This window comes from Watersipora subatra, chromosome 1 (assembly GCF_963576615.1).
Source record: "Watersipora subatra chromosome 1, tzWatSuba1.1, whole genome shotgun sequence".
NCBI lineage: Eukaryota > Metazoa > Bryozoa > Gymnolaemata > Cheilostomatida > Watersiporidae > Watersipora > Watersipora subatra.
The window spans coordinates 21865631-21882644 of NC_088708.1; the positions used below are offsets into that span (position 1 = coordinate 21865631).

General features: G+C 33.8%; 1 protein-coding gene across 1 annotated transcript; it reads left to right on the forward strand.

Annotated features, from left to right (window-relative positions):
• Positions 1 to 1009: 1009 nt before the first annotated feature.
• On the forward strand, positions 1010 to 6803 carry LOC137410508 (cholesterol 24-hydroxylase-like). The gene is made up of 9 exons (XM_068095940.1): positions 1010 to 1139; positions 1456 to 1594; positions 2372 to 2485; positions 2584 to 2743; positions 2849 to 2911; positions 4731 to 4803; positions 5156 to 5351; positions 5781 to 5942; positions 6622 to 6803. The coding sequence occupies exons 1-9, from the start codon at positions 1117 to 1119 to the stop codon at positions 6757 to 6759; spliced, it is 1068 nt and encodes a 355-aa protein (XP_067952041.1). The 5' UTR covers positions 1010 to 1116; the 3' UTR covers positions 6760 to 6803.
• Positions 6804 to 17014: the final 10211 nt, after the last annotated feature.

Here is a 17014-nt window from a genome sequence, read left to right on the forward strand (position 1 = left end):
TAAGTACAAACAGTTTTCAAAAGTACTTCTATGATTAACATTAAAAAAATAACGTAAAACTCAAAGCTAGAAAAGAACTCTACATTAATAGTAATACATGTGAGTGGAGTGCTTGGTAATTGTTTAGACTAAAACTTATTTGGAAAATCAAATTTTTCTTCACTACAAAGGGTAATATATAATTGGCCTACATATATTAATATATGTATTATTTAATAATATATTGATATTTTAATATATAATACATAATATTAATATATATTATTGATATGTTAATATATAATACACATAATAATATATCACTAATATATATTAATATATGTTATATATTACACTTGCTAGATATCTATATATAAACAATTAATGTGTTAGATATAACAAACCGTTAAATATTCGAGAAAGTTAAAGAAACTATTGCTTTATGAGTCACTGCACTCATTTTAGATTCATAGCTATTTGATGTGTACTTGAACACTTTGAGTACTTAAAGAAAACGAGTACATTAAAAAATCTAGGCACTCTAAGTTCTTAAAGTACTCAAATACTTTAAGAACTTGGACATGTTAAGTACTCAAGTGCTTTATGAACTTGGGTACTTCGAGTGCTTGAGCACTTTAAATACCTGTAATTATATGATAAATGTAGTAGTGTTACATAAGACCATATTTTAAAAACTCTTTTTAATTACATTAGTCATATTTTTTCTTGAATTTTATTAGTCGTATCAATGTCTGGGGAACTGAAGTATTTTGAAAGAGCAATCAATCTGGAAATTAGAATAGGCGATGTACTATTGCTCAATACACCTAATATTGATTTAGCCCTAGTTCTTTATATTTAGTAGGGCGTGTTATAGAAACTTCTGTTTTGAAAATATCTCTTTAGCTGATTAAATACTTTTGAAACAATTAATATTATTTAAAATATTTTGTGAAAGAAGTTGCCAAGGTAGCTATGGCAGAATTATATGGAAGTATGAGCAGGTAGGCTGGTAGATATGTAAAAGGGAAACATTTTCTTTTGCACGAATGAACTGTTGAAAGGGTTTGTAGATTTCTCGGCACAGGACTTGTCACGCTGACAGATAATGCAAGTTGGCAGCATCGACGAAGAGCTATGGATCCAGCCTTCAAAAGAAAGTAAGGAACAATAAAAAACTCTAGCATTTATAAGTTTCATCGAGTGGGAGAGAGAACACAACCACCAAACTCTGTTCTTTGATATGTTCAATTTGGTTTTCGACGAAAACTTCCCAGTGATTAATTTACAGCCATTTTAGGCTAAGAAGCAAACAAAGTTTACAAATTTAATTCGAGTTAATTTTTAATGTTTACTTTGGCCAGACCATTTAATTAATTTTCTAGGTAAAGCGTAGATATTCTTTGTATGACTAGTGGCCTGTCACCTTGTCAGCTATTTGATCATGTTGTTGTTATGTTGTTGGCTTGATGATAGGTTCCTCAAAGGTCTGATGCAAGAGTTTAACAACACATCAGATGAATTCATCTCAAAGCTGAGCAAGTATGCCAGAAGTCAAACATTTGTACCCATGTTAGATGAGTTTCGGCACTGTACACTCGACCTCATAGGAAAGGTATAATAATGATCAACAGAAATAACAGTAAATATTATACTTATTTACGACATAAATTATTTGTTATTATTTATGTATTTTGTAAGGTTGATAAGGTTCAACATTCAAATTGGTAAAAACAACATTACCAACATTTGATTGATTTTTAAAATATAAAGTTGCGACATTTGTCAATCTTTTTTCACCCAATCCCCTTGCTTCTTGTTCTGTGCACTAACGAATATTGAAGTAGCCTCTGTAGCGAACACAAAAACACGTATCATGGTAGATGGCAGCGATAGATGGAATCACTATTTTGTGTCTACAAATTATCTGCCATATTTGTTACTTAGCAACAGTATGACTACTTTTTGGCACAAATGGGTCGGTTTTTTAAACTTTTTTTTTCAGCAACTTTTTTATTAGGATCAGCCTTCCATGTCGTCTTTTCATCAGGATCAGTCGTCTATGTTGTTTTGGATCAGGATCAGCCTTCCATGTTGTTTTTATCTAATTCCTGTCAATTATTGCTAGCTTAAGGTCGGTTTGTATTTGTATTGATCTTATAATGAATATATTTTTTGTCGATATGATTTGCGTGCTGCACAGTGTGATAATGTCGGCAACTAAACACAAATGAAGGATTTTAAAAGAGGTTGTCAAATTCTGCTTCTGATTATGGACGGTGCTAAACTTTTATTAAAATGACAATGAACTACTGGTTTACCTACTGGTTTACGTAATCAAATGTTGACTAAAATACCTCAAGTGTTACATTGATATATGGTGCTGTCACAGGTTGCATTTGGAATGAACATCAACAGCATCAACAATGACAGCAACCAATTTGCAGTCGCTATAGACACAATATTGGCAGCGATGTACGCTCAGCTGTTTAAATTCGACTTTGGGGTAAGTATAACGTTTATTCTGTTTATTCGTTTACTCATCGTCCATTGGAGTCACGTGACATCTCACTCATCGTCTATTGGAGTCATTTTATTTTTAAGATGAATCCTTGGAAATGGGCTTTTTATAAAAAGTCGAGAGAAGCTTTGATGTTTCTGAGAAACGTTGGCAAAGAGTTGATTGAAAATCGTGAGGCAGCAATGAGACTCGGACAGGAGGTGCCACTGGATGTCTTAACTCACTCCATCAAAACATCTCAGAGTTAGTAGTGGGACATGAACTATCCATGAAATCTGTGAGCTTCTTTTATGGGGCTGCAATATCACCGTGCTCATGTGGCTCATAGAAGTCGGTTTATTCTTTTAGTCGAAGGATCTGGCCTGAACAAGGAAAACATAATCGATGACTTTATTAACTTTTTCATAGCTGGTAAGTTTTAGCCATTTGCCAGTGCATTATGTATTCTACAGTAATAATAACATATTTCAGCTAAAATTTAAGTTTCGCTATCATTACTAAACAATTTGAAGTTAAGAATTGGATAACGGATGCGCTTGTGCAGTTTGTATTTTTACAACAAAGGGGCTCGGGTAGTTGCAGTTTTCACTAATATGTCTTTGAAGACCATATGTTTGCATAGAATATAACATTTGAAAAGTATTTACTATTGTGGTTGTGGAAGTTTTATATTTGTTAATCATTTGAAAATTGCTCCAACATCAGATCTTTATTCTATTTTTAGTCAATCTATAATAATAAAATATAATATATTGAGTAATAACAACTCGCCCTTCTGTCTAACCTAAATACAGCAGCGCTCCTACAACATAAATAGTTCGTTCCAAGAACGTTTACATTATAGGGTTTTTACTTTATAACAATAAAATACATATAAATTGCCTAATTCATTCCTAGATCTTTTCAAACTCACCCCTTCGGCCATACAAAAAGAAAAAACTTGATTTATTTGTTTTAATTTATAGGCTGTATCATAACTGCAGTATCAAGGGTTTGCACCGTCAACTTTGTTCCTTTTTGCGAATCAATTTCACTGGTTTTATAGACCGTGATTGCGGTAATCTCACAATAAATTGATGGAAAGCGCGCCTTTTTGACGTTCATTTACAAATATTTGCTCATTTTTTCTAAATAGCAAAGTCTATTTTGCGAAGCAAAACTAAAAACAAATATTTTATACATCTACAATAAAGTAAAACAACAAAATATTTCTTTTATAAAAATGGTACTACCAGTTCTTCGTCTATCTGTATCCGGGGGTCAATGTTAGGATATAACAGAACTTTCGACGATACTTCAACTTATGAGGTTCAGATTGGTGGACCGATGCTGTAACACCTGCACCAATCAATTTCCTTCAAGTATATATGAACAATTGCGTAGCTATCTATGCTCTGTTTTGTTGAAAAATCTGACGATCTATCACGGCGAACTAGAATCTCATGGAAGCTGTATATGTAGTGTATATAGAAGATCTGACGCTATACACAGGTCGGTTTTTTTTCGCAAGTGTGGCAAGATACATTAACATTACAATCGAATTAGAGAACTCGCTCGATTTGACACTTTACGTTATATGGAATTTTTTACATAATACGAAGCAAAAACCTCACATAAATTTTTTACGTTATTGGGAATTAAAGTTATAGAAGGTATATGTTATAGGAACCTCTAGTTTACTAATAATAGATTGATAAGTGTGCTAATATCTGGTGGGTTTTTAGCCACTTTGTGACTCATAAAATCAACAAATTGTTTTTATCAATTTTGTATATGTATGGCATATTAGCTCAACTAAAAACTATCAGTATGTTTATCATCAGTTGTACGTCTATGTCAGTAGTAAGTTTATCGTCAGTTGTACGTTTATCGTCAGTAGTAAGTTTATTGTCGATAGTATGTTTATCATCAGTTGTACATTTATGTCAGTAGTAAGTTTATTATCAGTTGTACGTTTATCATCAGTAGTAAGTTTATCGTCAGTAGTAAGTTTATCGTCAGTAGTAAGTTTATCATCAGTTGCACATTTATCGTCAGTAGTAAGTTTATCGTCAGTAGTAAGTTTATCGTCAGTAGTAAGTTTATCGTCAGTAGTAAGTTTATCGTCAGTAGTAAGTTTATCGTCAGTAGTAAGTTTATCGTCAGTAGTAAGTTTATCGTCAGTAGTAAGTTTATCGTCAGTTGTACGTTTATCATCAGTAGTAAGTTTATCGTTGCATGTTTATTCTAGGACACGAGACGACTGCCAACACATTAAGTTTTACCTTACTAGAACTGGGAAGACATCCCAACATCTTACAAAGGTGAGACAAAAATGGCAGCCTGATTTGGATACCAATACTTCAGATCACACATAAATTGGTTATAACTAGCAACTGTGTTAATCATTGTAGTGCATATCAAATGGGTTCTTTTTCAACTGGTGTGCTCGTATATATGAGTCTGATAGGAACATTCTTGCAGAGTTGTTGAAGCCATTTATAATATGATGGTGATAATAGCTTTACTTTTAGCTTTCCAGCTATTATTACTGTTATTCTTTTTATTACTACTTTCATTCTTAGTATTATAAAATGTAGCTGAGTAACTTGATATACAAAATGGTCATCCTACGAAAATGATAAAATAGCGTTTAGTAACTACCTTCTTGTGCAGACTGAGAGAGGAGCTTAGTGTTGTTGTTGGAGACGAGGAGTATCTCACCTACGACCATATACATAGACTCAGGTACATGGATATGGTGATACGAGAGTCGATGAGACTCTACCCAACTGCACCGAGCACCTTTAGAAAGCTCAACCGCTCTTGTGATATTGGTGGATACAGAATTCCAGAAAAAACCATAGTGATGGTAAGCCTTACCCAGCTTTTATAACAGTTTTGATGAGAATCTATTCCATTATAAAAGCCGTGTTCATCTGTCTGAAGCCATGGTTAAATGTTGGAGAGAAAAAAGATTGCAACACATGAGACTTGAACTCTGACATTCAGGCACACTAACAACTGTATCACTCAACCATTATGCTGCAGACTGGAATAATTGTGTACATACTTATTACGCATGACGATCTGTCACGACGCACTGGATTATACCGATATTATATTTATATTTTTGCAGCTAATAAATTTAGTAAGCATGCACAAGCAAGTAAAACTTATAGCCGATTTAAGCACTTGCACACAAATTATAAAGCACATATCTCCTTGAAACCATAAATAACTTCTAGCTTGTAATTCTTGCGTATAGAACTTTAATGCTTGACTTGTGTGATCTCTGCAGGTTAGTAATTTTGTGGCCACGAGAAATCCAGATGTCTTTGAACATCCTTTAAAGTTCATACCAGAAAGGTTTGATTCAAGAAGCTCTAAAAAGGTCTCAGTATATAGCAGCATCCCATTCTCTCTCGGACCCAGAAGCTGCCTTGGAAAAACATTTGCTACGGTGAGCAGACTGATATAGGAATTCCAGAGGGGTCAATAGCCAAGTCAATATTTTCTATAGAGTCAGCTACCTTGGAGTAGCTTTAGTGGGATAAGATTGTCTTCTGTTATCTTTATATTTGATGGCCGAGTTCATCATTTTGGTGGTTTTGACCGTTGGCGTTTTTAGCTGCAATAATATATTTTTATCCTCAAATGCTAAATAATCACCTTATTGACGCAAGTTATTGCAACTGAATACTCATTCAATTCAGCATCATCCAGGCTGAGCTGACGTTTTTGACATAGAAAATGAACATAATTGACAAAAAACTTTAATTCGACCTTTGAATTAGCTAAGTACGCTCATGACCAACCTAAAATTAGCAGCCAGATTTGATGAGTAATTTGATGTGTGCCAAGTGCAACTTGGCAATACTCTGGTGAGAAGCATTTGTACTGTTCACGCTGATTCATCAGCTTCTATCACTGATTCGGTCGGCATTTTCCACTGCAATCAAGCTGATGACAGATAACCGCTATTGATTCTTCTTTGAAAATCTTGAGCTTCAGTTTCTTAGAATTGAAACATAGCCTGCGAACTTAAGAAACCTTGAGATTGTTAAAAAACTTAGGCTATTACAAGCTATGTTTAGAATTTGCTTGCCTCGATGTTGCTTATCTTTTTAACAACTTTGTAGATTCAAACCAAAGTCATACTGGCAAAGTTTTTATTAAGCTTTGATTTCGAGCTTGACATGAAGCAGTCATTTGAGATGATCGAAGTGGCTACGTTAAAACCTAAAAGCAAAGTTAACTGCCTGCTCTATGAACGTTAAAGTAAAGATGGGACAGCCAATCACAGCCACGCCCAATCACTAAAACAAGCATCCACTTGATGAGAATCTCTTCTTATGTGGAAGATCGTAGTAATCAGATTTCTGCAGTTTATATATATTATATATATATATTATATATATACATACATATCTTATAAATTAGAGAATTAGATAGTGTACTTATCTTTGTCAGCTACTGCCAGTTTTTTGCTTACGCAATCACCAGGCTGTAGGTCTCGTTAGGCTGTGACTCAGCCTGACAAGCACCACTCGCGAAACAACGTTGTAGCTGCCGCAAGAAAATTTTAGTCAAAAATTATCAAATTTTATACATATATATGTAATATATATAATATGTATATTACATATATGTATATAATATATATGTGAGATTTATATAATTTTTAAACTAATATATTAGTGTAGTCCTTGATTAGTCCTTAACTAGCTCCTAGTTTATTGTATGTTATGCATTTTCACACGCTTGCTAAATTATTTATGATGATGCCTTGTTTTATAATATCAATTTTTAGTTTATTTAGTTGCGGAATAGTTTCAAGCTTTACCTTAGTTTGAAATATCCATTTGCCTAATTTATTAATTGTCTCCATATTGTATACAAATTGAAAACTGTTTTATCCATTGTGCATGGGACATTATACAAACTCTCAGAGGATAATAAATATGAACATTTTGCGATACATAGCTAAAGCAATATTGCTTTTGTGTTACTTGCATGATGTACATAAGTCAGCGTCAACTCTGTAACAAGCAGGCAGCTGTTTGTTTATCGCATTTGCACTAGATACAAGCTATATTCTTGTACTGATGATCCCCTATAGATAAGTACTGTGCAAGTGACTACAACAATGATAACAGTATAGAGTTTAACAAACCATTGGGGTTTTTGTGGATTCATGGTATAATCCTATGGAATATTGTTTACGCTTTGTTTTTCAACACTTTCACAATACATTCTCTACACTGAACTATTTTTAAATAAGCTTACAGCGCCGCGCAAGAGCAGAAAGGCAGTCTGAAGTGACCTTAACAAACGGCAGCGCTGAGTAGTCCAGGGAGAAAAATAAAAATTTTCAACAATTCATAACGAACAGTAGCTGCTCCTTAAGAAAGCTCCAACAAATCATCAATTCTTGCATGTCTGTACAAGTAACAATAATAGTAACAGTGCTTGAAATAGTAATAGTATCTCTTCTTACAATGTTTTTTTGTAACATTTAACAATTCATACCAGTAAGTTTAGTTGGTCAAGATTTTTCTCTAGCGCAATCAATTTTGGTCCATATCTAAAAAATGATCGAAAAAAGTAGAGATACACAGTAAATTCTTATGCAAAGAAAATATAGAAATTTTATTTTCTTACATTTTTATCGTTAAAATTACAGATCCTGCTTATTTCAATTTTAGAGAAATCTTTGATTAGTGGGTTAACGTAAATGCAGTTTGATTGGCACTGATTGTGTTGAAGGGCATGATGATATGCCTAGAAGGAACTAAAAAAGCCGCCATGGCATTAGGAACCACAAAACAGCATTGACGTCTCCCTTCTTGACACATTTTATAGCAACCAGTGAATTCTAAATAGCTAGGCTCCAAGCTGAATATGCGTGTGGTGGTGTTTGTGGAAACACGATTTGGCTACAGCTCTGAGCTGGTCAAAATATGAGTCCAAGGTCATTCGCATTGCGCAAGGCTGTAGGCCAAGAGCGCACTCACTATTGACACGATGCTGCTGCCATTATACTATATACAATAGAAGCTCCTATAAAGTATACCTGAAATAAAGTCCAAATAGCGTAAAGAATTTACACAAAGTTTTTGTTTTCTACTACTTGAAAAATTCCGTATAACGTAAAGAGGCAAGTCAGGCCAGTTTTCAAATTTGATTTAAATGTTGATCTATCTCGCCACACTTGCAAAAGAAAAAATTCATGCATATAACATTATATGATATATACAATTTCCGCAAAATTCTAGTTTGTTGTGATAGATCGTCAGATGTGTCGGCACAACAGAGAACAGTTAGATGCGCAATTGTTCATAAACACTTAAAGGCTATCGACTGGTACAGGTGTTACAGCGTCGGTCTACCAATCTTAATGTCACGAGTTGGACTATCGTCGAAAGTTTTCTTTTATTCTAACCTTGACCCCCGGATACAGATACACGACGAGCAGCTAGTAACACATTTTTATAGTAAAACTATTTTGTTATTTTGCTTTATTGCATAGACGTATAAAATATTTGTTATTAGTTTTACTTTGCAGAATAGACTTTGCTGTTTAGAAAAAATAAGCAAAATTAATTGTTGTAAATGAACGTCGAAGATGTGCACTCTCCATCAACTTATTGTAAAATTATCGCAATCATGGTCTTTAAAACAGTGAAATTGATCAGAAAAAGGAGAAAAGTTGACGATGCAAACCAACAATACTGCAGTTACGGTATAGCCAACAAATTAAAAAAATTAGGTCAAGTCTTTTTTGTATGGCAAAAGGGGTGAGTTTGGAAAGATCTTAGAACGGATTAGGCAATATACATGTATTTTACTGTTCGTATAACGTCAAATCCTTATACCGTAAACGTACCTGGAATGGATTATTTACGTTGTAGGAGCGCCTACTATACTAGATATACGTATATATATAGATGTTCTTCTAACTTGGTGATATATATATATATATATATATATATATATATATATATATCACCAACGCCTTGCATATTTACATTGCAGAACAGCATAATTTGAGTAACTTATCTGGAAAGCTAGATTTTTACTAAAATCTGTACTGAAACAATACCCACGTATTGGGCTAGCTTTACAACCTTTACAAGCTTTACAATTGTTGCAAGACGGTCAACAGTGCACGTTATTAACTCGAAGCAAGTGCTCAAAGTGCGAGTAGCTTAACCAATGTAATGACTATTTGCCCAATAAATCCTTTGCGTTCTGTGTAGCTTAATGGTTAAGCTCGCCATCTCTAGATCTGGAGATCGTGAGATCAAATCCAGTGTCATGCAGATTTTTCCTAGCTAGATTTTAATTGCTATAACTGAACACCTGGTTAGGCAAAAAGACAAACACTGAGATATATATGTGTATGCGTATGCGTATGCATATGCGTATATATATATGTATATATATGTATATACTGCAGGGATCGCTAAACATATTATGGAAATGTTTACTTTTCCATTTTCATAAACATAAATATTTCCATAATTTTATGGAAAGGGATATGGAAATTTTATTTTAGCATTATGGAAATGTTATGGAAATATGGAAATAATATGGAAATGAATTATGGAAATGTTATAGAAATGGAAATAATATAGAAATAAATTATGGAAATGTTATGGAAATGGAAATGAATTATTGAAATGTTATGGAAATGGAAACAATATGGAAATGAATTATGGAAATAAAAATAATATAGAAATGATTTATGGAAATTGTAACATACACGTAATCCAAAATATAAACAGAGGCGAGTTATATTGTATAGACTAGGCATGAATAGACAATAGTAATACCCAAACACAGCTAACATCAGTGGTATTACAGAAACTATTAAAGGGGTCTGAAAGAAATTAACTCAAATTGTCTCTGGCTTAGTTATAGGCAATGGCAACATACAGCTTTGATGTTGCCTGAACCCTGAATAAAGAATATTAGCAAACAAATATCATATTCATATTATGTATAAATAAATAAATTAATTAATCACATGTTCGGGAAGAGTTGACAATTGTGCGCGCGCGTACACACACACACACATCCACCCACCCACTCACACACACACAACACCACACCACACACACACAAACACACACACCCACACACACACACCCACACACAGCCACACACACACCCACACACACCCACACACACCCACACCCACACACACTCATTTGACACACAAGCGCGCACACATACGTACACACACTTCTGTCTTCAGCATATGTTTTAAACATGGGACGTCGAACATTGGTAAATTACAGCGACCATTATGCATTTCCTGTTGACACTTCTGGAACATACACAGTAATGTGTATACACTGTACAATGAACTTCAAAATTACCAATAAAACGAAGGGCAATTTATCTACACACCTGAAGGTATGTCAAATTAGGTTTAATTTGGATTACATTGAATGTTTTATTTTTACTCATTATATATTATGTGCAGATAGGATACATATACATGTACATGCATATATGCCATTTGTTCCATTACTAGACAGAATGCTTTTGTTGTCTCCATCTATTTGCTTCTGCAAACTTCCCATGCAACTGTAGCTGACTTTGGTGTTGTTCCTGTTGAAAGCCTGATGTAGTTTGCGGACTCTGGGAAATACGTGATCTAGCAGTTTTAGGAAATCGTGTCTGATGTTATCAGACACACACATACATATATTATTTTTATATAAATATTTATATTAAACTATATTTAATATATATTATTGTATATATTAAGTCTACAATTATTATACTAGTTTTATTTCAAATTATAGGATTTTTTAACTCAGCTCATGTAAAAATGCAAAAGTACTATTGTCAGGGTTGCCACTGTCAATAAGAGATGTTTTTTTTGCAAAAGACTCTGTCTTGCTTGTTTGTGATTCTCGTTTTGAAATTTGGTTTTTGACTTGTTACTCAGCGAAACTTCGCCAGTTTTGTAGCCAGTACTTGTGTTGATCCAAAATATTATATGTATTGCGTATAAAAAAATTCTAAACTATGAACTGCAAAATATACCTTCAGGCTAAGCATGATGAGATATATACAAAAGCGATTGCAGAACCATCTGCTTCAACTAGCAAAGCTTCTAACCATACAAGCACAAGCTCCTTAGTGAGGAGTGACGCTCATGCCAATCTTAAAAAGTTTGATAAATCCCACAGAAAGCAGAAAGAGATTGACCAGCGCATTATTGACTGGGTCACGTGTGATTTGCGTCCTCTTGAGACAATTCAATCTACCGAGTTCAAAAAACTTGATAACGCTTGTGAACCTCAATATAAGATTGCCTCGAAAGATAGGTTTAGAAAGCAAATATCTCAAAGAGCACAAACACTAAAAGTTTCTCTGAAAGTCTCATTTGAGAGTGTGAAGTCTGTCTGTGCGACTGCAGACTTGTGGAGCAATAACCAGATGCGTGCATATCTGGGTGTCACAGTGCACTGGATCACCGCAGATTGGAAACTGAACTCTGCTATGCTGGCTTGCAGACGCTTCAGAGGCAGGCATACTGGAGAAAACATTTGTCGTGTGTTTAATGAGATAATTCAAGAGCATGGTCTGCAGGACAAAGTGCAATCCGTGGTGACAGATAATGCCAGCAATATAGTTAAAGGGTTTAGTTTACCGTCATGAGTGAAGTCACTGTTGATTTGAATATCAGCATGCCAGAGGAGCCAACATCAGAGGAAGAAGATGATGATGACATGTGTGAGTCTATTGAACAAACAAGTGACAGTGGAGATGAATCCTTGTCAACTGTAGAACCGGCGGCCATTTCAATAGACAGACAGCATCAGTCATGCTTCTCACATACCCTTCACATTTGCATAAAAAATGGACTGGGTGAAGCTGCAACTTCGCCTTATGCAAAGGTTTTGGCAAAGACTGCTCGTATTATCAGATCAGTGAGAATGTCGATACATGCATCTGAACTGTTAAAGAATGACATCGGACAACTTAGACTACAAGCATCTAACGCAACAAGATGGAATTCCCAGCTCAAAATGCTAAGATCAATTCTGAAAGTATCAGAAAATAAACTCGCTGAAGCTAGTGCTGGAACCTTGCTAACTGGAACTGATCGAGATCTCATTCAAAAGCTAATAACGCTACTAACACCTTTTGAAGTCTTCACTAATTTACTACAGGCAGAAAACTCTGTCACGGCTAGCCTTATCATTCCTTGTGTTGAACAGCTAAAATCCTCGTTCTCTGATTTAGCAGATTCTGTTAACAGCCAGCTGGTAGGTAGCTTGAGAGATTCAATTAACAAATTTTTAACAAAATATCTCGGCCTAGATGAAAACGAGTTTGCAACTTTTTTGGATCCTCGTTTTAAGACAACGTTTGCTGAGCCTTCTGTGGTAAATAGTCTCTTGGACATAGCCAAACTAACTTGTGATCCATCAGAGATTGAGGTAAGCAATGATAGTGGCGAACCAAGTCCAAAACAAAAGAAAGTTTTGTTTACAGTAATGAAGGAAAAAACTGGTTCAGTGAACTCATCATGTGGTTTCAAGTCTAGGCTTGAGGTTGAATTTGAAAAATACAAAACAGAGGAGCTCCTTTCAGAAGACAGTTGCCCTCTTACCTACTGGGCTCAAAATTCTCTCAGGCTACCAAACATTGCAAAACTAGCTCTAAATGGATATCATATGGAAATGGAAATAATATGGAAATGAATTATGGAAATGGAAATAATATGGAAGTTAATTATGGAAATGGTATGGAAATGGAACTTATATGGAAATGAATTATGGAAATGGAAATAATATGGAAATTAATTATGGAAATGGTATGGAAATGGAAATAATATGGAAATGAATTATGGAAATGTTATGGAAATGGAAATAATATGGAAATGAATTATGGAAATGTTATGGAAATGGAATTAATATGGAAATTAATTATGGAAATGGTATGGAAATGGAAATAATATGGAAATGAACTATAGAAATGTTATGGAAATGGAAATAATATGGAAATGAAATAGGGAAATGTTATGGAAATGGAAATAATATGGAAACTAATTATGGAAATAGTATGGAAATGGAAATAATATGGAAATGAAATAGGGAAATGTTATGGAAATAATAAGAAAATTAATTATGGAAATGGTATGGAAATGGAAATAATAGGGAAATGAACTATAGAAATGTTAAGGAAATGGAAATAATATGGAAATGAAATAGGGAAATGTTATGGAAATGGAAATAATATGGAAATTAATTATGGAAATGGTATGGAAATAATATGGAAATGAATTATGGAGAAGGAAATAATATGGAAATGAATTATGGAAATGTTATGGAAATGGAAATTGTGACAAACACGTAATCCCTGATATACCGTAAAAACTGTATTTGGACGCCACCTCTAGTCGAGCGCTACTATGGGAGAAGGGTTGAAAAATAGGGTGTCACCCTTTCATTGAATGTCACCTCTATTTGACCGCCATTATTTGACTTTCTTAATCTTTACGAACCCATAATACATGTAGCACTTGATCGTGATCGATAGAAAAGTCTCCACAAAAATGTGCTAATAAAGACTCAATTACGTCGATAACAATTGATTCGTTCGTTTTTTGTTCGTACCGAAGTCCGTTTTTCAACTCCAAGTCTTTAGGTTTTTTCCTTAAAAACTTTGATTGCAACACCATAGAAATAATTAGTAACTGTATTATGCTAATAGTAGTTCTTTGTTTAACAGGGTTTTGATACTTCAACGACGTATGCGAAAATCATTTTAGCAATTACGATGCTTTGGATGATTTGTGCTAAGCACTAACCAGGCTAAAAATTTATCATTATTTTTGTGAAAAGTTTTTCAGATAACAACACGTAAAAGTTTTGCTCTACTAAAAATAGTTTGGACGCTACTATCAACTAGTTCAACAAAGCAGAAGAAAAGTTCAGGTCAGCAGACACTGGAAGGTATAGAACAGATAGAAGATTATGAAATAGTTCCAAATGAAAGCAACAATCAGAACGCAACTTGCCGAGCAAACGATGCAAATATTTTTGTTTAAAAAAAAGTCAATTTTTGTCTTTGCATGCATTATAATTATGGTTTGTTTAGGTCACTTGTGCTTAAATATATATTTATATCATTTGACATCTTATTATTACATAACTTATATATTTTCAGACTTATAGCATATTATTTTATAGTATGATTGCGGTAATCTGAACTCAGCTTACAATGGATTGACACTCGTAACTCCTGTTTTAACTGTTACTGCGAACTGTAACAAAGATATTGATGCAGTCAATAAAATTTTATGCAACATTGTTAAATATAAGTATAAAATTAAAATATGCCTTCAACTTCAAAATGAAATAAAAAACTCTAAGGCTCCAACAAATTGTAACGCAGGCTATAAGATCATCATAGGTTAATGGCGAGCAATAGATATCAACTGATAGAGACGTGTATTATCATCCTCGTGCATATCTATTTAAATATATGCCACAAGTTGGAGGTGAGTTAGCAAAATTCTTGCATCTAAAAGGGTTAATGTTGCACCGCCCGAAGTAGAGTGCAAAACATGGATAACATTCGATTTACCCGTGAAAGGGTTAAATTTATCTTCTCAACATTCTGACAAGGTGTTTAAAAAATACAAGCCACCCTTTACTTGAATGTCACCTCTAATAAAGCGCCACTCTAAGGGAAGGTTTGAAAAATAGAGCGCCATGGCGTTCAAATAAAGGTTTTACAGTATATATGTATTTATATATATATAATATTTTTATTATCATTTCAAACTGAAACTAGTTTAATTGTAGTAATTTCATAAAAAATTCAATTTATCAACTCCAGACAAAATTAAATAATGTAATAATGATAAAATAATATGAAGACTAACACTTTTCACAACTCTGTGACCCTCTGGAAAGTAAAATAATTTGATAATTTAAACAGCGTGTTTTGAATTGCATAATATTGTCTGTGAGATATTCTTATGTAGACAAGTTATTATAAAATTATGAAGGCCTGTTATAAGAATGTCTTGTGAATACATTCCAACTAAAATCTTTGTCTGTACTGAGAGTAAATGCTATGCAGCGTATCGAACATAACGTTTTGTTCAAATGGTGCTGTAACCAATAAAATGCAACAATTTTTAATGAGAGAGATTGTATACCCTAACATATGGCACTGACACTAGGAAGTGATCTATTAATAAATGATAGAGGCCATACCAGTCTTGTCATATATGACAAGAGGGGTGCCATCCCTTGACACCCTTCTTGTCATATATGCACTATAAATTATTGTTACAACTGCGGTAACGGCTTTCCAGGATTAAACTCGGTCGATGGAATATTAGAATTTAATAAATGATAAAATAAAGAGAATGTGTTACTTACAACCAACCAGATAAAGTTTATCTTTATCAAAAAGTGCACCCAAATATTGCTATGTAAGCTCTAAAAGGTGTAAACTTGAGGCTAAAAGGCTTTCGTGAAAGCTAATCACCAAGAGTGATACGAAAGCAAGCAATCGTGTTTTGACATGTCCTTATCAAGAACTTACCAGAAAGCTTTGTGTCAGCCTGGCATGAAACTGGATAAGTTTAATATTGAAATATTGTTCCAACAGTAATTTCTACCGTACTTTTAGGAAAAATAAGTACAATAGAACAATAAGTTGCTCGACTCACGCAGAGAAAACATATTTAAATAATGAAGTAATTTCACAATTGGCTAAACAAAAACTACTAGTTTTTAATTTTAGATTAAAAGTTCATATTTTCAGTGAGACTCTAAATCGGAAGTTGTAAGTAATATTAGTTCGTATGAATAACTTATTGGATGCTGCACTGTGGCAGGTGAGAAGGAAATAAACCGCTGAATAGTTTTGGTTGAAAACAAATAAACGATATTTATTGGTGGCTGCTAGAAGGGAAGAAGTACATTGTGGTTTGATTCCTAGAAAGCTCACGGATAGTGACCTTATTAAACTGTTGGCTTTGGCAAATCAACAGTTTAGGTGAGTTGGCATGACAGCTGGGAGGCAGGAATAAAGCTGTCTGAGTGAAAAAAATGACAATCTGTCGCAACAAGAAGGGCTGCTATAATGTACTTTCTTAGATAGCTATCACTCTCCAGGCATGTCATACCATTGAGTATTATCTGTTTTAATATTATCAGCTAGTATTTCTAACCTTTTTCCTAGAAATGCTTCTTGATAATCCATTCCAGCTCCAAATGATTAACATATTGATTCAACATTGATTAATTTAACATTGAATGCTATTTTCAAGTTTTGCAACATAAATAGTAATACTATAATATGTTTATCAGTACACGCTGCTCTAAAAAGATGTAATATTTAGGGTATTTACAGAATATTTACCAAACAACACAATGTACACTTAGACATTCCAATCTGCTTTCTCTAACCTTTAGATGTTTTTATATTCTGATCTCATGATAGGTTAGTAACCGCCAGCCAGCAGACCAGTAAAGAATTTTTATT